General features: G+C 48.1%; 2 protein-coding genes across 3 annotated transcripts; both read left to right on the forward strand.

Annotated features, from left to right (window-relative positions):
• Positions 1 to 1,346: 1,346 nt before the first annotated feature.
• LOC132445445 (nuclear factor 7, brain-like) lies at positions 1,347 to 9,328 on the forward strand. 2 transcript variants are annotated; one of them, XM_060035433.1, is made up of 10 exons: positions 1,347 to 1,555; positions 5,337 to 5,574; positions 5,668 to 6,049; positions 6,158 to 6,253; positions 6,670 to 6,894; positions 7,293 to 7,440; positions 7,647 to 7,673; positions 7,840 to 7,904; positions 8,045 to 8,167; positions 8,729 to 9,328. In XM_060035433.1, the coding sequence occupies exons 1-10, from the start codon at positions 1,516 to 1,518 to the stop codon at positions 9,107 to 9,109; spliced, it is 1,725 nt and encodes a 574-aa protein (XP_059891416.1). In that variant the 5' UTR covers positions 1,347 to 1,515; the 3' UTR covers positions 9,110 to 9,328. The 2 variants fall into 2 exon arrangements, with proteins under 2 accessions (XP_059891416.1, XP_059891417.1); XM_060035434.1 differs by lacking the exon at positions 8,729 to 9,328 and adding an exon at positions 8,376 to 8,710.
• Positions 9,314 to 22,019, forward strand: si:dkeyp-74b6.2 (cerebellin-1). The gene is made up of 5 exons (XM_060035445.1): positions 9,314 to 10,910; positions 11,924 to 12,152; positions 12,264 to 12,633; positions 13,535 to 13,654; positions 21,821 to 22,019. Exons 3-5 carry the CDS (start codon positions 12,325 to 12,327, stop codon positions 22,016 to 22,018), a joined length of 627 nt encoding a protein of 208 aa, XP_059891428.1. The 5' UTR covers positions 9,314 to 10,910; positions 11,924 to 12,152; positions 12,264 to 12,324; the 3' UTR covers position 22,019.
• The last annotated feature ends 418 nt before the right edge of the window (positions 22,020 to 22,437 follow it).

Consider the following 22,437-nt stretch of genomic DNA (forward strand, 5'->3'; position numbering starts at 1 on the left):
ATTTATTGTAGGTTACAAAAAATAAAGAAAATGGCGGCATTGTTGTTGTTATCGATTTTGTATCAGTTCTCACCAGTGTTGGGAACGTTACTTTAAAAAAGTAATTAGTTATAGTTACTCACTACTTGTTCCAAAAAGTAACTGAGTTAGTAACTGAATTACTCTATAATAAAAGTAACTAGTTACCAGGGAAAGTAACTATTTGCGTTACTTTAAAAAAAAAGAAAGTTCCTATATGTGAAAGATTTGGATTTTTCTGAGCAGTTTTCACTTGGCCTGAATGTGTTATATGGTTGAACTGCCCATTCAAGGCCCTGATATGCTTCCAACTGAGGCCCCGATCCACACTAACCCGGGTAAATCTACAAATGCATCAATATTCATCCGTTTAGTCCTTCCGTCCAAACTAAAACAGAGAATTCCGACGCTGAAAACGATGCTTTTCGAAAACGATCGCTGAGGTGGATAAATGTGAAACCGATGGGTTCGCGTTGTAGTGTGGACAGACGGAGGCTTTCAGAAACGATGACGTTCGATTGCCATGACACTGCCATGACACTGCCGCAAGCTTGCGCTATAGACCGAGAAGCTCATCAAAAGAATGGCAGGTGAAATGCAAATGAGGATCTCTCTGTACATTGTACTTATTTATCTCCAGAAACAACTCGACATATTGAGTCAAACATAATCGTTGCTCAACGCCGGAGGCGAGCGCTGTACTTAATGTTCTTAAGTGATGGTATAAAAAAACGAAAGACGACAGTTCAAACCGTCGCCTACTTGGAGCGGCGTTTCTGGACAGAAACGATTAACCAGCTGATCAACTGTGAATATCATCTGATCGTGCGCCTGTAATCTTAACAGAGAGGGGTGGCGGAGTAACGTAACCATGACAACAACTGTTTATCAAAATGATTTCTGTGTGGAACGTGGATGCAAAACATTGTGAAAACGATATGAAAACCATAGTGTGGACGGTGATCTTTTTCATTGTGGATGGGCGTTTTTACATTTACCCGGGTTAGTGTGGATGGGGCCTGGATTTCATTTTTCAAACTCATTTTTCGTACAGTAACGGTAACAGCGTTGTAACGACGGAAATAGTAATTAGTTAGAATACCCCGTTACTGAAATAAGAACGGCGTTACATAACGCCGTTCTTTTAAACGGCGCTATTCCCAACACCACACAACGACGTCTCATCTTTGCTGCTTAAATGTCGGTATGTAATGGCATGGAGTTATTGAAACTTACTACGTGTAAAAAAGACTAGAAATTGAATGTTTATTTTTAAGCCACGAAAGTTGCACTGGGTGCCTTTAAGTTTCGTTTTCCAATAAGGACGCAAATAGTTTTGGAATCACTTACAATAGCCCCAACCAGAAAATCCTGTTCATGCGAAGCAAAGTAAACACATAAAAAGCGAGCCATCACCGCTCTCTCTTCTTATGTGTTGACTAGTGCGGTGCCTGTGTTAGTCAGACAATAAAACTCCACTGCGAGCTCCAAGGTTGCATGCCTGCACTGTTTTCAGCCCTTGACGAACAACGGACAGGTAAGACTTTATAAGTATCACTGGACCGACAGATAATGCAGTCAAACATTCAATGAGTTTGATTACATTTTGTATGTGCATTCTTTTTCTTCAATAAAGAGATGATAAATAATGTTTAAAGTTACTTATTAAAGTAAATTATATTTTCACAACATACTGTATAGGACTAAAATACAGAGCAGGGTGTAGCAAGGAATTTGCCATTGATCGATAATCAAAGTAGTGCAGTTCTTTTTTTCCAACGTTATAACATTTCAATAGGGTTCATCTTTACATTTGTAGCCTATTGTAGGCCTACTAATGCAATTGTGCATTAGTGAATATCCATATGGCACAACAACAAAATGGTCACATATTTTTTTTAAATAAATAAAAAAATGCAAGACAAACAACCCAAGCCTTTATTTCCCAGCTGAACAACATTGCAAAGCAGGTGAAGACGGCCGGGTCTGTGGCGCTAACTCTGTTCGACTTTTTATAATACACGTTCAACCAACTTGACATACACAGGGTAACCTGACTCTCATTGGGTGCACATTGGTGCAAACTGAATGTTGGCAACGATAGAAAACCCTACTTTAACTAACAAACAAAACATCATATGGAATTCACTGAACGGAGAATATTAAATTATCGAGAAATGTCATCAGATCCAAACGCATTTTAACGTCCAAATTAAAATATTGCGTATTCCACTGGGAATTAAAAAAAATAATCTTTGTTTAGGAAGACAGAAACTTGACTTATCCCACGGTCTGGGGGAATTCTCGATTCTGATTGGCTAAATAATGATAATAAATAATGATAATGAAAAAGCCCCGTAGAGTATACTTCTTCATGGATGCATTACCAGTAGGCTATGGCTCATAGCTGAGCGGACAAGAATACCTCCCGTTGCCGTCCTATTTACTGGAGGACTGAACAACGTTTCCCCTGCATAGGAACCTTACGGAGTAATGATTGTTCAACGTAGACCAGAAAATCCTGTTCATGATAAGTAAACACATAGAAAAAAGAGAGACAAAGAAAGAGAAAGAGAGATGCATAGTGACTGGGAGGGCATGAGAGAGAGCTGTTGAAGCAGCCTCACCTGGCTCCAGTAAGACTGATTCGACTCTGGGGCTGGGTTAGGTTGCAAAATGTTGTTGCATTTGTCCATCAAGCCACGCAGGTTAAACCGTCTGTCGCCGCACACACACACCTTATACTCTGCTTTAAACTGCTTCAAACAGCAGCAACCTCTGCCCTGGTCATTGGCTGGGCCCAGTAAAGCCACCTAGCTTTAGTGTGGCAGTAACCTCGGTGAAAGATCTGCTGCTGCATAAAAGAAAACCAGTTCCCACTGTCATACTGATAACAACTGTCACATATTTTATTTAAATAAATAATACAATAAATGCACATCATTTGCACAATCAAGCCTTTGTGTTCCAGCTGCCTTCAGGGAACGCAATTTATGTTCCTTTGAGTTACAGGTGCTTTGAAGGGCATTAAGGAGTTATACACCTCTGGAATTCACAGTGGCATGCTTTGTGGCAAGCTTCACTTCCAGTACATGATGCAGGATTGTTGGCTGACCGAACAATAACGTTCAGCCAACATTGGTATGAGAAAGGAGGAAGAGAGTCTTTAAAATGGGTAACTATCTTCTAAATAGTGTGCTATAATAGGAGTAGCTGTAAGCAGATAAATGTCCCTCTCCCTCTCCCAGGCTGCGATGTTGTACTCTGTAGAGTGTAGACAATAGCTATTTTATACTAGACAATAGCTGAGCTTGTGAACCCTTCTAATGCCGCTTTTCCACTGCATGGTACCAGCTCGACACGACTCGACACGACTCGACTCAGCTCGCATTTTTTGCGTTTCCACCGCGAAAACATGGTATCTGGTACCTGAAGTGGCTGCTTTTTTTAGTACCGCCTCGCTCTAGGTTCCAAGCGAGCTGAGCCGATGCTAAAAGGTGACGTCGGCAGACGGCCGGCCACTGATTGGCCAGAGAGTGTGACGAAGTCACGAGAGCGACATGGCAACCATGCTGGTAACAGCCATACCAGCGCCGCAGCCAACATATTCCACTTCTTCAACTTCTTCAACATGCCAGCTAATAATAGTAATGTTATCGATGTCCTCCATTGTTGTTATGTGGGTTCTGTCCATGTGTGGGTTGAGTATGTGTTGTTTGCGTCACGGCCCTTTTGCGCAGCCGACCCCGCCCACGTCCAGGAGGTACTATTTGCGGTGGAAAACGACCCGTGCTGCTACAGTGTCGAGTCGTGTCGAGTCGTGTCGTGTCGAGTCGAGCTACATGTGCGGTGGAAAAGCGGCATAAGTGTTTCTCCCTGCTTCCCAGACATGGGGGACTCGAGTCACATGACTTGACTCGAGTCAGACTCGAGTCGAAAATTTGAGGACTTGAGACTTGCTTGACTAACACTGATAAAAGACTCGACTTTGACTTGGTCTTCAGGACTTGAGACTTGACTTAGACTTGAGACAGATGACTCGAAATGACTTTTCTAAAGTTAGATTATAGGTTGGATATGTGATTTGAGATACGCCAGCAGATTTTGAAAAGACGCAACTCAAATGGTCCTACCCCCTCTCCTTCAACGCTGACTCTGACTCCACCCATTTCAAGTACATGGACACGCAATCACACAAGAGTGCGAACACAGATGCGCGAGAGTGGGCCAGGGCAGGATAGCTAGGTTGGAGTTTAGGGTTGTATTCTAGCGCTAGGTCCAAATGTGGATTAGCTAGTAAACTAGCTCCAGTAGCTACCGCAGGATAACAACAAACAGAAGCTTGCTCTGGCATGAGCTTTGAGTACGTGCACGTGCACGAAGAGGTCACGCGCGGGGGGAGGGGGAGTGCAGTACGACCGTTTGATTGACGTACTTACTGTCCAATGCCATTCGGTGTTTCTGAAAATCATTGGCTGGAGTTTTTCGAGCCCTGCCCGTTCCACAGATGATTAACTTGTTTAATTTTCATGTCAGTAGGCTACTTTTAACTCAGTGGTTTTAAGTGTCTTTTTGTTCAAGGTGGAGGTACGAGTTATAGCAGTCCCTGCATCAAGTGCACCTCTTGAACGTGTGTTCAGCCATGGTGGGGTGATAATGTGACCGCATCATTCAGAACTCAGTGACAAAGTACTGTCAAATTATTTTTTTTGCAAATGCAATGCATTGTAAGTCGATGCATGTTGCGAGGCAGCAAGATTGCTACCAGCTTTCAGGCTTGTGTATTACTATTTCCCCTTCCTACAGTATGTGTATGTGATATTACTTTTGAAATATTCTTTTTTTTCATGTCTGATGCCATGTGTTGCAAATAATATTCTACAACATGTAGGGAGATTGAGTGATTGACTTGAACTGTTGTCGTATACAGCTACCTAGAGGTTATATTTGATTCTGTTCATAGGTTGGAGGTAATGATCATGAAAAACATTTTCAAACTATGCACATAATGGTTTTGGAATGTTTTGAATAGTTATTGTTATTGTTAAGACATCGTTATTGTTAATGTTGAAATAAAACTCAACTTATGAACCACTCTCTTTACCGATTTTTAAATGTGGAAACTGGGTTAGATCATCAGATTTTTGTATGACTTGACTTGTGACTTGCTTGACCTGAGCAATGACTTGACTTGTGACTTGCTTGATTCTCACCACAGTGACTTGGGACTTGCTTGAGACTTGAAGGTTATGACTTGAGACTTGCTTCTGACTTGCACATGAATGACTTACCCCCACCTCTGCTGCTTCCCCACCCAGAGAGAAACAAGATGGCCGCCACTCTGGATGCAGAGCAGATCCAGTGCAGCATCTGTCTGGACATCTTCTCCAAGCCGGTGTCCATCCCCTGTGGACACAACTTCTGCATGCACTGCCTCGCCACCTGCTGGGCCACCCAGCAGCAGGCCCAGTGCCCACTCTGCAAGGAGGTCTTCCATCCCCGACCAGCGCTCCGGGTCAACAGAACTCTGGCCGTCATCACTGAAGCCTTCACAAGGTCGGTGTGTTTTGACGGCTGAATCGGCTGTTAAACTCAATTTCCCTTGATGCAACTTGTGTAACTCAACCCAAACCAACCCCTCTGACCCAGGGCCCTGTCAGAGAACCTTGAGGACAGGGAGGACGGCCTGCAACCGGTTCCCAGGGAAACCAAAGGCCCGGCCCGCCCCGGTCAGCCGGTTGACTGTGACGTCTGCACGGGGCTGAAGCTGGCGGCGGCCAGGTCGTGCCAGGTGTGCATGAGGTCGTACTGCGAGGCCCACCTCAGACCCCACCAGACCGACGCAGTGCTGCGCAGACACAAGCTTGCGGATCCCGCCGCCTTCCGCACCAGGGGCCTCTGCCGGAGGCACCGGGGGCCCTTGGACATCTTCTGCCGGACAGAGAAGATACTGGTGTGCGCCGCGTGCATCGAGACGGACCACAAGGGCCACGACGCTGTTGTCGTGGAGACGGAGGTCGGCAGGGTCAAGGTGAGGTGCAGAGCTGAGGGATGTTGAAGAGGTCGCTCCGTCATCACCCCTCAAACAAATCCAGTCCATAGTTGAACTTCTGCTCCTTCTTGTTTCAAACTTCTTCAGGTGGAGATGAAGGAGGCAGAGGAACAGCTTCTCCAGATGGTGCAGAGCAAGAGGGAGAAGGTCCAGGAGATCGCAGGCTTTCTGCACAAGGGAAAGGTGAGCGACAAATTCACACCTTGAGCCCCACCGTTAAGGAGGTTTACGGAAAGGAAGTCAAGGCTGGCGGAGGGATGGTGGGTTACCATCACGATTCCGTTCTATGGCTCATAAAGACAAGTGACGCCACACCGCTCTGCCCAGAGCAGTCAGGGTGAGGCGACTTGCTCAGGGACACCTCGACACTCAGCTAGGAGGAGCTAGGATCGAACCAGCAACCTTCCGGTTACCAGCTATCCCGCTCTACCTCCTGAGCTACAGCTTGCCCTCAGGTTTCAAGTCTGAGACGGTTGAAGGAGGTTGTGAGAATAAAGGAGATCCTGAGAAGGTGGGTGGGTGAAGTAGGATAGGGTTGAAGTATTCATCGCCATGGAGAAGTTCAATTGGGATGTTTGTGTTTTGGGGGCGTGTGGCAGGAGTTGGCGGACAAGGAGATGCAGGCGGTGTTTGAGGAGCTGGGGGGCTTCCTCTCCAGAGTCCAGGCCGGCCTGCTGGAGGAAGAGGGGGAGGTGCTGATGGCGGCGGAGAAGAAGGCAAAGGTGATGGTGGAGGAGCTGGGGGAGGAGATCACCCAACTCCAGAAGAGGCGCAGCGAGCTGGAGCAGCTACAGCACACACAGGATCAGCTGCACCTCCTGCAGGTTGGAGTCCTCCTTCCTCCTTCCTCCTCCTCCTCCTCCTCCTCCTCCTGGTTCTGCAACAAACTAGAACCTCTCTGCTCCATTTCCACCTCCGCCTTTTCCTCCTCCTCCTCTCTCCTCATCCTATTCCTGACCACGGTGGTGATGATTCTCTATCATCAGAATCTGGTGGGTAGAAGGGGGGTGGTTCGGCCAATTCCCCCTCTGGTGTTTCGAGGCCAGACGTTAAACTTTATTGACAAATCCAGAGTGTGATCTCCTTTCCTATGTCTAGGAATCTCTCTAGAAAGTGGCAGAAAGTAATGAGCTAAAACATCCTTATTATTTTTAAAATAAGTAGTAGTAAGTCTTTACGAGTCTACTAAATCCATAACTCCGGACATTTCTCTGTCTTTCAGAGTTTTCTTTCTATGCGCGACCCCCCGACCCACAGGAACTGGTCCAAGGTCCGTCTCCACGACAACATTAACCTGGGCGGGGCGAGGAGGGCCGCCGCCAAGATGGCTGACTTCTGCAGAGAGATGGAGAGGCGGCTGTGTGCCCAAGGTAAGCCCGCTGTGCACAGATGAAACACAGCTGCAGTGTTTGGTGCTTGTTACTCTAATAATATAATGACGAGTGTGATGATAATGGTGATTATTTACTAGCCCATTCTGAACATACTTTCAATTACAAGTGATGGAGGGGAATTTTAACAGCTATGCCTAATAAACAGTGACACTAAACACATGACCGTGCTTTTTATGTTACAGAGATCCAATTGATCGGCCAGTATGCAGGTGTGTTTTTATCTCTTTTTGCATGAATGCCTTAACATCTTTCACCCAGTCTGCCTGTCTATCTGAATAACTAAATGTCTGTCTGTCTGTCTGTCTGTCTGTCTGTCTGTCTGTCTGTCTGTCTGTCTGTCTGTCTGTCTGTCTGTCTGTCTGTCTGTCTGTCCAGATGATGTGATTCTAGACCCAGATACGGCGTGCCCTTGGTTGGCTCTTTCCCCTGACGGAAAGCAGGTGAGACGGATCAGATAAGAAGAGGAATGATGATGATGAGACGGTGACAGTGACGGTGACGGTGACGGTGACGGTGATGGTGAGGAGGACGATAACACAGAGATGCATACTCACAAGATAACTGCTCTGTTGTTCGTCAGGTGAGCCAGAGCATCCAGGAGAACCCGAGTTGGTTGCCCAGCGACCCCCGGAGGTTCCAGACGTGTGTGTGTGTCTTGGGGACAGATCCCATCCAGCAGGGGAGACACAGCTGGGTGGTGGAGGTACGATCGTCCTCTCATTCTGAACATCTCCCCTCGCCTTGTTTCATCTCTCGTCTCCTCATCTCTCATCTCTCCTCCCCTCATCTAATAATAATAATAATACATTGCATTTTTATAAGGCTTTTCTCGCAGTCAAGCGCTTTAAATAGGAAACAAACAACTAATGAATAAACAAAAATAAATTCAAAGATGATGGGGGGTGGTCAAGGGGTAGGCAGAGGAGAAGAGATCTTGAGGTGGGACTGGAAGATGGTGGGGGACTGGGAGTCGCGGATATGATGTGAGTTCCAGAGCCTGGAGAATGCTCTGTCCCCAACAGACAGCTTTCCTCCCTTCATCTCTCATCCTTCCTCCGCTCATCGCTCCTTCTCATCTTTCCTCATATCATCTCTTATAAACTCATCTCTGCTCCCCTCATCTCTCCACATCTCTCCTCCTCTCATCTCTCCTGATGCCTCCACATCATCTCTTCTTACCACGCCTCACCTCATCGCTCCTCACGTTCGTTTCACGCTAAAGGTCGACACAACCTTTAACTTCACTTCACTTTACTTTCCTCAGGTGGGGGACAAGAGTGAGTGGGACGTGGGCGTGGCCAGGGAGTCCATCAACAGGAACGGCATCATCAGGGTGGAGCCCGATCAAGGCTACTGGGCCATCTGCCGACGCAAAGGCGGGGCCGTCACCCCCTGCCCCCCCCCACTCATCCAGCCCCGCCTCCAGGCCACCGCTCCCACCCGGCGGGTGTGCGTGTTCGTCGACTACGAGGAGGGCTCGGTCTCCTTCTACGACGTCGACGCCCACGTGCTCTTGCACACGTTCAGCGGCTGCCATTTCACCGAGCCCCTCTACCCCTACTTTAACCCCTGTCTCCGTGACAACGGCATGAACACCGCCCCCTTGGTCATCTGCCCCGTCGAGGGCCAGATGACGGGGCAGTAGGTTGGGCCAGGGGTTATCCCAACCTTTGCTGGCCCTTGACTGACCCCATGTTTATCAACTGCATGTTCTAGTCAACCCGGTATCACGCGATTTCGTGCTCATGCGCACAAACGTTAATCTGTGTGCATCGTGTCCCAGATCACGATTGTCCGACTTTTTTAGTGCTGCACAGAACGAAATGTAAACCAATGCATTCTGAATGGGAGCGTTCTCCGACAATTAACGTCGTTTTTTAGGAGGTCTGCTTACAAATCAGAAATGTTGACATATATATAACTAGATAATAATATATACAGATATATAACTAGAGGGTGCACTGTCTCGCTCTCTCTCTCTGTCCCTCCCTTTCTCTCTTTCTCTCTCTCGTTTCGTTTTGTGGAGCATGTCAATTGTCGGAGAACGCTCCCATTCAGAATGCATTGGTTTACATTTCGTTCTGTGTAGCACTAAAAAAGTCGGACAATCGTAATCTGGGACACGATTCAATAAATTAATAACGTTTGTGCGCATGAGCACGAAATCGCGTGATACCGGGTTGGTTCTAGTACTATGTTGCTAGCTAGTCATACAGCAGACGCTTTGATGAGACATTGTGCACAACAGTGGTTCAACTGTACGATTTGGTTGTGGCCACATTTGTTGCCAGAGAGACGCAGATTATTAAACTACTAAGAACTGCCTTCGAAGCTGAAGCGCTTTGGCGGTTGCCTGTGCCCCATGACCGGAAAGATCAGCATAAAAGAAGATTAAGTTCCTTAGGGGAGAGATGTATCCAACAGATATGGGTGTGGTCAACCTACCCTAGCAGACGGCAATAATACGTTTTTTCATAATGAGAATATTTCACCTCTCAGGCTACGTTTACATGATGACGGTCGAAACAGAAGACGCGAAACAGAAGACGCAAAAGTGGCGTCGCGTAGACGCCACTTTTGCATAGAATCTTCCTTCTTCTCTTATCTGCGCCGTGAAAACCAAAACATAATTACATATCCTTCTCTGTTCAGTAATACTATCTGTACATATCCTGTACATTTCGTGGAAAGACTCCTGTAAGTTTATTAGACCTGCTGTCAGAGCAGCTTGACGGTCCGACGCATGGAGATAATCCAACATGTTTGTTTATTACCCTGTACTGGCGCATGTATGTGACTTAAACGCGTACGCGACGTGAGCAGATCTGAGCAGTTTTGTGTCTTGGCAGTGTAGACGTAAACGCTAAGCGTATTCAAGTTTTCCATTCTGGAGGGTGGTTTCAGTTTTTTGCGTTTTTAAGCCCCAAAAACGCTGTCACCGTCTAAACGAAAGGCACTTCTGATCAAATATTTTGTCGTTTTACCCGCAGGCGTCCTCGTGTACACGGGGCCTCAGCGTTTACCCACTGTGTCGTGGTTAACCTGAGCTCAGTCCATCGTGGTTCATAGCTGGGTACATTATCAGGACACCAATTGAGAATACCAGGATAGATGCTACTCTGTGTAATTAACAGTTTGATCATGATTAAATACTCGTGATATAATATCCCGGGGTGATTATTGTGTGTTGCGTACTCATGTCTAGGTGTGTTTGTGTCTCCAAAGCTGTGACGTTTAAGGCTGAGAGGGAGGGAAGGGTAGATGGAGAAAGTGAGAGGGATTAGAGAGAGAGAGAGAGACAGAGGGATGGAGTGGGAGAGAGCAGGGGAGGGATCGAGGGAGGGTGAGAGACGGAGGGGACGTGTATGTTAGAGGCAGTGTATCCCTCGAGGTACAATACAACAACCTGCAGGCTTAGAAGCGCCGGGACATTCACTTGTAGAAAGGTAGGAGTTTAAACCTTGATCTTTACTTTTCCCAGCCAAAGAAATTATGTCGATTTTCCTGTTGGATTGTACTACTGTGTTACCGTGGTTTCCCTGTGTCCTTGTATCTAATTGGTAGATTCATGTCACATGGGATGATTAGTGATTGTGCTCACCTGTGTTCTTCGACAGTTTCCCTTACGGTCGGGTCTTCATGTTTCTGTGTGTGTGTCTGTATTCGTTTGTGGGATGTTTTACTGTCATAGCACAGCGAAGCTCTGTTTTTACCCCTGCGGTTTGGTTCACCCCTCGCCTCGGTGGGCCAATGTGTGCGTGTGTTTTAATGAAATTGAACAAGTTATGAGGCTATTGTGAGGCCAACAACAGAAGTGCTGCATATATTCTGCTTATTCGCTCACGTGTTTGTTTACTGGAATAAAACTATGATTTTAAAAACGATGATGTTTAAAATCTATGACCTATGAAACTATGATTTTATTCAAACTACTAGAATGAATATTAGTTTGTAGTATAGTAGTAAAGTAGTACAGGACAGCTAAATTGTTTTTATAAAAAAATAAAATATATACAGTAGTTCTAGATATTGTGTGTGTGTGTGTGTGTGTAGGAATGTGTTCCCTCATGGACATGGTGAAGGGAGGGGTGGGGGGGGGGGTCTATAATGGTTACCAACAGATGGTGGCTCAGCGGTGGGCATGCTGCAGCTCTCCCTTCCCCCCCAAGGTCCAGCTGCTCTGGTCCTCACTTTGGCCCTCTCTCCTCCCAGGCTGCGGCCTCAGCTCATCACTTCCACCTCCTCTTCGTCCTCTTCCTCCATCCTCCCCCTCTTCTTCTACTCTCCTCCTTCACCTTTTCTATCCACCCTTTTTATATCCAATATATTTCATTACTATTGTTGTGTTTGACCTTCAGATACACAGAACACATCAATGTCACGGAATGTTATCTTTGGATACTCAATGTACCTTACTGGAAGATGACGGCATCCACGGTTTGTTTTAATTCCTCTCCAGTGTCTCACGGATATACTTAATTAAACTGCTGCCGGCAATTTTGTGGAGGTGCCAAAACCTCGTATCCGGAGAGACTCACCCAACTTGTTCAACGTCAACACACCTCAATACTACTTCTCGTTGCCAACACGCCTTCCGAGATAATGTTGTTGATGTACACAGAGTGACAGCAGATATCTTTTTCTCATCGAGCAAGCCGCAGGATTTGAAGGTCCCCAGGCACTGCCTGGTAAGCCGTTTTATAATTTTGTGTAATTTTGCGTGTATCTGTCTATTGTGCATTGCCTTGTTGTACTTTCATTTTATATTTTCACACTATCCTCTCTTCTTGACTGAGCAGCGCAACCGATTCCCGCCGGAGAAGAATAAAGTTTTCTAGATCTGAACCCGACACAGTCGCCATGGTGACCCTGGCCCCGCCTTTTCCGGCGCTTGTCCAAGCCGTTCCTCTGCTCATATTGGTGCTGGGGTTCCTCCACTGGGGGCCTCCGGCGGTCGGGGCTCAGAACGACACGGAGCCACTGGTGCTGGAGGGGAAGTGCCTGGTGGTGTGTGACTCCGCCCCCTCGGCGGAGCCCTCCTCCTCCGGCGGCGCCCTGGGCATGTCCGTCCGCTCGGGGTCGGGCCGCGTGGCGTTCTCCGCCGTGAGGAACACCAACCACGAGCCCTCGGAGATGAGCAACCGCACCATGACCATCTACTTTGACCAGGTGTGGGGGGGGGGGGTTCATGACCATCTACTTTGACCAGGTGTGGGGGGGGGGTTCATGACCATCTACTTTGACCAGGTGTGGGGGGGGGGTTCATGACCATCTACTTTGACCAGGTGTGGGGGGGGGGTTCATGACCATCTACTTTGACCAGGTGTGGGGGGGGGGTTCATGACCATCTACTTTGACCAGGTGGGGGGGGGGGGGGGGGGTCATGACCATCTACTTTGACCAGGTGGGGGGGGGGGGGGGGGGGTTCATGACCATCTACTTTGACCAGGTGGGGGGGGGGGGTTCATGACCATCTACTTTGACCAGGTGGGGGGGGGGGGGGGGGGTTATGACCATCTACTTTGACCAGGTGGGGGGGGTTCATGACCATCTACTTTGACCAGGTGGGGGGGGGGGGGGGGGGGTCATGACCATCTACTTTGACCAGGTGGGGGGGGGGGGGGGGGGGGTCATGACCATCTACTTTGACCAGGTGGGGGGGGGGGGGGGGGTCATGACCATCTACTTTGACCAGGTGGGGGGAGAGGAGGGGTTCATGACCATCTTCTTTGACCAGGTGGGGGGGAGGGTCATGTCCATCTACTTTAACCAGGAGGGGAGGGGGGGGGGGGAGACATGACTATCTACATTGACCAGGTGGGTGGAGGAGGGGGGGGGTCCATATACTCAACAAGGCGTCCCTCTCTGGTCTAGTAGTCCATGTGTTAATGTTTGTATGTGGGTGAGTGAGGAAGTGTTGCACATGTGTGTTTGTGTATGTGTAAGTGAGACAGGGTGTGTGGATATGTGTGTGTTTATATATTTAGGGCGTGAGAGTAAATACCTGTAACACCTAATTAGAGTACAAGTAATTAAACGTAACAACTGTCTACTCTATCGGCCATGTTAGATCCTGGTCAACGTGGGCGGCCATTTTGACCCAGCACGGAGCATCTTCGTGGCTCCCAAGAAAGGAGTCTACAGTTTCAGCTTCCATGTGGTCAAAGTGTACAACCGACAGACGATACAGGTGAGAGGGAAGACAATTCAACCACAATGGCAGGGCTATTTGACAGCTAAAGAAAGCCGAGACAGGAAATTGTCACTGCAGACATGTGTCCGACTTGGCAGTGACATAATGAATCAAGTAATTAAGGACCACACCTGATCATTAGCCTGCTCGTTGTCCTGATTGAGTTTTCCCTGTTCTTCTTTTCTCTCTGCTATTTAAGTTCACCCCACCTGCTTTTCACTTTTTGAATTTTTCATTTTGGAACTCTCCGTGGATCTTTTGTGCGGGGCCTGCCCGTAATTCCAACACCTCATTGTTCCGACGTCTCAATGGTCCGAAATATTTCCCATTAGATCGACATGCCACTATGCCGACGGTTCAATGTTCCAAAAACGGAACCCATTGGTCCGAAGGTCCGTTTGTCCGACTTTTCAAAAAGGAGGCGCATTAGGCCGACGGTTCAATATGCTGAGAGCGCACTGAGCTAATCTCATGGTGAGACCATTAGCCGTATTGAATGATGCACTGTTAAAGAATTAGACATGCCTCGGACATAACCTAAATGTTTTCTGATTAGTTATGGATTAATCTATGAATACATACATTATACAATGTTTTGTAACCTTGAATGAAACTTGACTTAATAATTATTATATTGCTATATTAGCAACTGCAACGCTGCTGTGTAGAGTTGCGTGTCAACTGAAGGAGGCGAGAGAAAAAAAGAGATGAAGATGATGAAGACAGCGATTTTAGTATCGATACTGTTGCACATAAGTATCTAATCCGATATTATTATTTTTAATTTTGATCGATTAGTATCTGAGTATAAATTTTTTTGACAACCCTAAACTATATACATGTGTGTTAACAGTATTCTGCTTGAATGTCATGATTCGGTCTTAACCTTTCATATTTACTCCTCTCTTAGGCGACTCACCTTTATGCCACCACTAGATTGACAAACTCTCCCTGTGCTTTCATCCTCCAAACTTTCTGTCCCTCCCGCTGGCTCACTAGCTCTACTCTGAACACAACAGAGGAAACATGGAAGGAATAATATCACAGATATCAGCAAACTATTTACCAGTAGACTACTGAAACACTAGTATAGACATCAGTGCCACTGCCAACAGGATTCTGCTCTAATGTCACAATTTGGTTTAAACCATTAATATTTACTCTTTGACAATCATTTTGCAGACGCTTTTATCCAAAGTAACTTACAAATTGCATTGAACATAGGAAAAGCCAAGGCTCTATTAGTTTCCAGAACTCCTCTCTTAGGCTACTCACCTCTATGTCACTACCAGATTGACACACACTGCTTTCATCCTTTCATCCACCAAAGTGGACATGCCACAGGGAAGAAATATTATCAGATAACAAGTACTGTTCCTTTCTCAGATAGTCAACAAACCACTTTTGATCTGAATGACAATAATTCTATGGCTAGTTTTTTGTAGTCTATTAACTCTACTGTACTGTAATGCTACAACTGATAGGTTAACACTTCTCATTTTCTCACCCTTCTTTACTTACTTTGCTTCTTTTCTGAGACGAGGCAAAACATTGCCGAATGTCTCTGCAACCCTCTTGCTTCCTCTTGCTCATGACGACTGTGAAATAACACAAGCAGCACTAACATCATGAGAGACAAGTTAAAACTTCACGCAGGCTTGTTGTTACAATGTACAACATTGATAGTTCCTAAAATGGAGTGCTGAGAATGGTTGTGCACTTCGTAGGCCTACAGTGCATGTGACAGATTTACCCATGGTGACATACACAAGTGCGTGTGTGCGACACAGAGACAATTTTGAGGCAGGCCTGGCTAACATGAGATTCTACTATCATCCTTACCTCCCTTCTCCTACTCCCAATCATTTGCTCTTCTCTTTCGCTCTCCACACCTCCAAGCCTAGTTACCCTGAAGAGGATGGTGAATTCACTTAAACCAGCAAAGGTTGCTAATGCATATTTGTTACAGCTTGCCAACACCTTTACTGTCACTGGCATTTGTTAATTTGTGAATCAGGCCTCTCTCTCTGTCTCTCTCGCTCTCTCTCTCACACTAAGCAGCACCAAATACAATCTTGACGACTTTTGTAGTGCTGTGTGTAGCACTAGCCACACGTTTGCCCCATTCTGAACTTGAACACGCCGTTAATTTCCTTTCCTAGCTCCTCTTGTTTATGTTGGTAGCTTAGCCATGTCATGTCACGTTGTCAACATTGGATACATGGAGCAGAACATAGTGGGTCATATGTCCGATGTTTCTTCATAAAACGTGCCAGACAGATTTTGTATACATTTTATTCCTTAGTATTAGCTACATGGGTGTGCCGTCTTTCAGAACCTTTCATTAACTAAAGAGAGAAAAACGAGTGCATCCAGCACTTCTGAAAATGCACTTCCGAATGCATCTCTGTCCCCAGCACATTTAAAACCAAACTGCCCATGCATTTAGATCTAATGGGGAACATTTCGGAACATTGAGACGTCGGCATAACGAGGCGTTGCCGGGAATGGGGCCGGGGCCAACGTCATCTAGCTGGCATATTACATAGGTAACACATAGCTAATGATGCTCGCTAGAGACGCGACAACAACCCACAAAATTTGAGAGACACTATCAAAAGCTTCATAACTTACCTGTGTTTTCGATCGTAACACGCCACTCATTTGCTGTTGTTGATGTTTTTGATTCCGTGGTCATGTAAAAAAGACGGTTGATGACCAATGCAATCGACAAGTCACCGTCACCGATCCGCACGTGCGGGGACGAATCAAATCATGGATCTATCCCATTGGCTAGCTAGCCCGAACAGCCATATTCTCATTGGCTGTAAGAGCTGTAGATGGAATCGGATTGAGTTCTTTAGGGTGTGCGGCGCGCACTGTGTGCAGAGATGCATTCAGGGAACGGAGTGTACTTCAGGGCAAACCTAAGTGTTCTACCAATAGAAATATTGAATTGCTATTTCCCTATTCCCAGCGATTTATTTGGGGGGACATTTTGGGCATATCTGAACATTGTCAGCTCACAGCCAATAAGAGCGCCGTTTTAAAGGACAGGGCATCCAAAGGGGCCTGAGACAGAGGCTCGAAAGGGTCCCTGGACTACCCGCGCAACACGGTGGGGAGATCCCAGCGTGGTGTAGGCACGCGCAAAACAGGCCTAACCCGTCTAGCCCCACGCAAGAACCTCTTGACCAGTGGATGGCTGAACACCGTCCCATGGGCCTGTGAAAGCGCATCCGGTCTGAAAGGTACCGGCCACGGCGCCGTCCATGAGAGCGCCGCCAGCTCTGGAAACCACAGAGCAGAGCGGTTCTCCGGAGCCACTATAATCAGGGACAGTCTCTCCTGTCTGACCCGTTCCAGAAGAGGAAGGATCAGCTGGAGCGGAGGAAACGCATACAAGAGACCCGCGGCCAAGGTGTGTGCGCCAACGCATCCACCCCCAACGGGGCAAGATCCCGTGGGTCGAGAGAGAACCACCACTTGCAGTGTGTGTTCTCCCTGCACACAAACAGGTCCACCTGAGCCGTCCCGAACCTCTGCCAGATCAGTCTGACAATGTCGGGAAGCAACCGCCACTCGTCGCGGCGGGGACCGCCCCGAGACAAGAGGTCCCAAGTTCTGGGCGCCCGCGATATGCAGGGCTCTCAGACTGAGGAGATACTGATGAGCCCAAAGCCAGAGCTCGACTGCCCTTTGGTGGAGAGCAGGGGAGCGCACTCCCCCCTGTTTGTTTATGTACGCCGCCGCCGACACACTGTCTGTCCTGATCAGAACGTGGCGGCCGCGCACCAGGTGAAAGAAATGCAACAGCACTTTCCTCACAGCGACGAGTTCCAGCACATTTATGTGGACTGTAGGGGGCGTGGGCCACTCGCCTCCCACCGACAGAGAGGCACGTTCCTCCCCAACCCGTCAACGAGGCGTCCGTGAAGACCACTACGTAGGACGTCACTCTGCCCAGGGGAACGCCCCTGAGAAGGGCGGAGGGGTTTCTCCAATATTCCAGGTCTGGTGACACTGAACGGGGTAGGAGGAGCACTCCTACCCAGGAGCTGGAGTCTGCGCATAAAAAGCAGACCCAGGGGAACCACGGGATGGGCGGTCGCCATCAGCCCTAACAGGCGCATGGTGGACAGCGCGGTCACGTTTCTGAGAACGCGAAAGCGAGAGAGGATGGCGTCTCGCCGAGGAGGCGCGAGCATCGCTGTCAGGGCGGCTGAGTCTAGGCAAAGCCCCAAGTAGACTGTCTGCCGGCCGGGGAGCGGGGAGCTCTTCTCCCAGTTGATGGCAAAACCCAGGAAAGAGAGATGGTTCATCACCGTCATGGTGTCCCTTCTCGCAGCTTCCTCTGAGTTGCTCAGAATAAGTAGGTCGTCGAGGTAGAAGAGAACCCTCTTTCCCTGACGCCTGAGCGGTCCCAACGCCGCCTCCACACACTTTGAGAAGGTGCGCGGGGCCAGGGAGTCGCCGAATGGCAGGCACTGGTACTCGTACGCCACCCCCATAAAGGCAAAACGGAGAAACTTCCTGTGCGCCTGCCGAACAGGGACGTGGATGTAAGCATCCTTGAGATCCAGGGATGTGAACCAGTCGCCCTCTCTCACACATGTTCAACAGATTTGCGTGTTCAACGAATCTGTTGAACACGCGAAGATCCAGGATAGGTCTCATCTCCCCTGACTTCTTGGAAACCAGGAAGTAGCGGGAGTAAAACCATCAATGTGGGGGGGAACGACAAACAATGGCCCTCTTCTCCAAGAGACGGGCCAGCTCCGCTGCCAGAGCCGCGCCTGCCACCGGATCTCGTAGCCTGGTCTCCACCAACCCCATAAAGGGTGGGGGACGGCGCTTGAACTGTATGGGATGACCCCATCTCAACGTGTTGTCAACCACGATGGCAGAACGCACCGCTCTAGCCAACACACGTAGCGGTCGGAGAGTGGGCGAGCTGACAGCCGAGGAACGCTGTCCAGGAATAACCCGTATTCCTCGGCCCCTACCGCCTCCACACAGTGTGTGGACCAAGGGGGCAGTGGCGTAGCTTAGTTGTGCTAGGCCTCGGGGCAAGATCGTGCTGGGCCCCCCCCCAACACACACACACACACACACACACACACACACACACACACACACACACACACACACACACACACACACACACGCGAATGCATCCACTCCCCCATAGGGCCTAAGCCAACAGCCGCCACAACGAGAGAACGCAAAATCATCATCAGAACCATGGACAGAGACTTAGCATCCCTAGATCACACGTCAAAATCATGGAAACATTATTAGGACCACGTACACTGTATTTGCAACACACTGCCTACTATCAAAAACAAAACATAAATACTCCATTCAGCTGACCACACAACTACATTTCCCAAACAGCACAACTATGGCCTAATCAAAATGGCCAATGGTAACATACTCCTACATGGCACAGCGGCCATAACCAATAATAAAATAACAACTGCTCTTACCCGTTCAGAAGTTAACTCTGCGTGCCTTCTGTTCAGCAAACTTGTTGATAATAGAGGTGAAATCCAATTTCCTTGCTCTTTCATTCTCGATTGAGAGTATGGCCAATACACTCAATCGCTACTGTGCCATGGCGCTCCTTAGAGAAGTCTTTATCAATTTGAGCTTGGAAAATGACCGCTCTGCCGTGGCTACTGTCACTGGTATGGTGAGGTACAGGAAAAACGCTGTGCAAACATTTCGAATTGCGCGCCAGGTCTTTCTTCTCTTTACGTTTTTTAGTACCACTTTTTAGCTTGCAAAACACTGCAATGGTATGGCTTAGCTTTTAACAATATGTTAGAGTTGGAGATACTAGCTGTGTTCGAAGTCGTTCGCTATACACTCACTCACTATTCCCTATATAGTGTTCATGATATAGTGCACTATATAGGGAACGAACAAACGAGGATTCGGACACTACGCTGAACATTTGTAAACGTCATGTGCGTCAGTAAATGCGCCGGGTATTTGTGTGACGCAGACAGATGGGCCCACATCATGTAAACAATCCGGGCACTCACGAGGAAAGCTGGAGGTTGGATTGATGTTGAATGTTACATTTCCTTGTTCAAGTTTTTTTTAATTAATTTTGAATGTTACATTTTCTATGTTAGATTCCAAATAAATTGTTGACGTTTCTAAACGAAGACAGAAGCTGTGTTCGAAATCGTTCCCTATCATGGATGTAGTGCACTAAATAGGGTGCACGCCATTTTGTAGGGTGTTCGAATTCTCAGTGGTCCACCATATAGGGCACTATATAGTGAACTTAAAATAGGGTACATACGATGTACCCTACATGTTACTCCCGTATACCACAATGCAATGCGGTCGTGTTTTCCCGGAGGAGAAGAAGAAGCTGAATAACCGCGAAAACGAATACATTTAATGATGGAGTCTCCGGCTTTCGTTTAGAAATGTCAACAATTTATTTGGGATTTAACATAGAATATTTAACATTCAAAATGAATTAAACAAGGAAATGTAACATTCAACATCAATACAACCTCCAGCTTTCGTCGAGAGTGACCGGTTTGTTTACATGATGTTGGCGCATCTGTCTGCGTCACACAAATACCCGGCGCATTTACTGACGCAAATGACGTTTAGAAAACTTAAGCGTAGTGTCCGAATTCTCGTTTGTTGGTTCCCTAAATAGTGCACTACATCATGGACACTATATAGGGAATAGTGAGTGAGTGAATAGGGAACGATTTCGAACACAGCTAGAGACTCCATCATTAAATGTATTCGTTTTCGCGATTAATCAGCTTCTTCTTCTCCTTCGGAAAAACACGACCGCATTGCATTGTGGTATACGGGAGTATCATGTAGGGACGTCGTATGTACACTCAAAACATCACAGTGATTGATCGAACAGATTTCCCAGCAGGCCCTATTCTTTTGTAAATGTTGAAACTAAAAGAAAATAAATTAAATAGCCTTAGTGCGATTGTATATACTTTTTTATTCCTGGCCAAAATATCACTACTGTAACCAAATTACATACATTAAGGCAGAGGAAGATAAAATATATAAGCCAGACTCTCTTATGAGAGAAGAGAGTCTATATAATGTGGTCAGTTCCTCTCTACATTCACTCCAGACAACTTATGCTGCTTTCACACCGCCGCCAGCACGGCGACCGTCGGGCGGCCGCGCGGGGGCCCGACGGGCGCTAGGCGGGGCCCACGCGGCCGGGCCCCCCCGGACCCCCAGGGCCCCACCCCGGAAGCCCCGGCCCAAGCTACGCCCCTGCAAGGGGGGCATCCCATGAAAGGGAGGAGGCTCAGCGAGCGTGGAAGACGTCACAGAGCTAGTCGCTGTACAAACAGCGAGCTGTCTAGACGCCGCGTTCGTGTCCGCTGAACAGGCGACGAGCCGTCTAGCCGTAGCACTCATGACCGTGTGTTGTCCGCTGGCTGTAACCACAGCGCGCAAACCCGTCTTCTCGTCTCCACAGACTGTAGAAGGGAGGTAGAGGGGATTATGTGGAAACTAGGAAACTAGTACAAGCGTCCGTATCCAAGGGCTCCAGCCCGCCCACGAAGTCTCCAGCCCGCCCACGAAGCTCAAAGGGACGCCACTTCTTAGAAGCAGGTGAACCAGAGGTTATGTAAACACGCCGTCAGGCCGCCTGCTGGTGGGAGGAGCCCACCAGCAGGTTTGGTGATTGGTTCATAGTTGACATTTTTCAGTGCGCGCGAGCACGCGCACGGGACAAGCCCATAAGGTGAAGCCTAGACGGCGTAGCCTACATGAAATAGAACAGGTTTACGCACAGGAGCGTCTCTACCTCTGTCACGGTCAACGGCATGTTCTTGTGCGCGGATCCTGCCATGTTCAATAATCAATCACTATTGTTGACTGAACGCTGAGGCCAATGATGCCGGGTGTTGGGTGTCAGGCTCGGATGTCGGGCTCATCATTTTTCGTCCAGTGGCGTCACTCACCCTAACCTCGACGGAGGTGAGACAAAAAAAGTACCAGGTACTAGGTACCTCATTTTGGCGATCGAACTTCAAAAAAAGGCGGGTCGACAAGAGTTCAGCTGGTACTGTCGGTGGAAAAGGGGCATTAGTAAACTACATTGGTACTATATTATAACATAGTACTACCTGATCCTCCCCCCAGGTGAGCCTGGTCCTGAACAGCTGGCCGGTGCTCTCTGCCTTCGCGGGGGACCAGGATGTGACCCGGGAGGCGGCCACCAACGCCGGGCTGGTGCTGATGGAGCGGGGGGACAAGACCTCCCTCAAGCTGGAGAGAGGCAACCTGATGGGGGGCTGGAAGTACTCCACCTTCTCCGGCTTCTTGGTCTTCCCTTTGTAGGTGTGGGGGGGGGGGTGGACTCGGTGGACGGAGGACTTGAGGATGACAGGGGGGGCGTTGTAGTGGACTGGGTGGATGAGGGTTTGAGGTGGGGGAGGAGCTGCTGGCGGTGGACCGGGTGGATGTGGGTTTGAGGTGGGGAAGGAGGTGGTGGTAGCGGGGGTGAGGGTGGATGGAGGAGTGGAGGATGGGGATGTGATGGTGACAGAGGTGGTCGTAGGGGAGGTGGTGGTCATGGGGTGAAGGAACTCGTGGATTGGGTGGATGGAAGGGTGGTGGACGATTTTGATTTAACCTCTGTTTCCAGATCGATGAAATGTATTGATTCTGCTCTATATGGACATTATTCTGTTTTACGTCTGCTATTTATTGATCCTTCTCTTTATTTATTTTGACGCATGATTTGGTAAACAGGCTTA

Source organism: Gadus macrocephalus, chromosome 17, assembly GCF_031168955.1.
Source record: "Gadus macrocephalus chromosome 17, ASM3116895v1".
Classification (NCBI taxonomy): Eukaryota; Metazoa; Chordata; class Actinopteri; order Gadiformes; family Gadidae; genus Gadus; species Gadus macrocephalus.

Bases quoted from the DNA above. Each gene is read 5' to 3' on its own strand.
- LOC132445445 (XM_060035433.1), top strand. From the start codon at position 1,516: ATGCCTGCACTGTTTTCAGCCCTTGACGAACAACGGACAG. The intron at 6,254-6,669 runs GTGAGCGACAAA...GGCGTGTGGCAG, and splicing joins GCTTTCTGCACAAGGGAAAG to GAGTTGGCGGACAAGGAGAT. The intron at 8,168-8,728 runs GTACGATCGTCC...TACTTTCCTCAG, and splicing joins GACACAGCTGGGTGGTGGAG to GTGGGGGACAAGAGTGAGTG.
- si:dkeyp-74b6.2 (XM_060035445.1), top strand. From the start codon at position 12,325: ATGGTGACCCTGGCCCCGCCTTTTCCGGCGCTTGTCCAAGCCGTTCCT. The intron at 12,634-13,534 runs GTGTGGGGGGGG...CGGCCATGTTAG, and splicing joins TGACCATCTACTTTGACCAG to ATCCTGGTCAACGTGGGCGG. The intron at 13,655-21,820 runs GTGAGAGGGAAG...TCCTCCCCCCAG, and splicing joins ACAACCGACAGACGATACAG to GTGAGCCTGGTCCTGAACAG.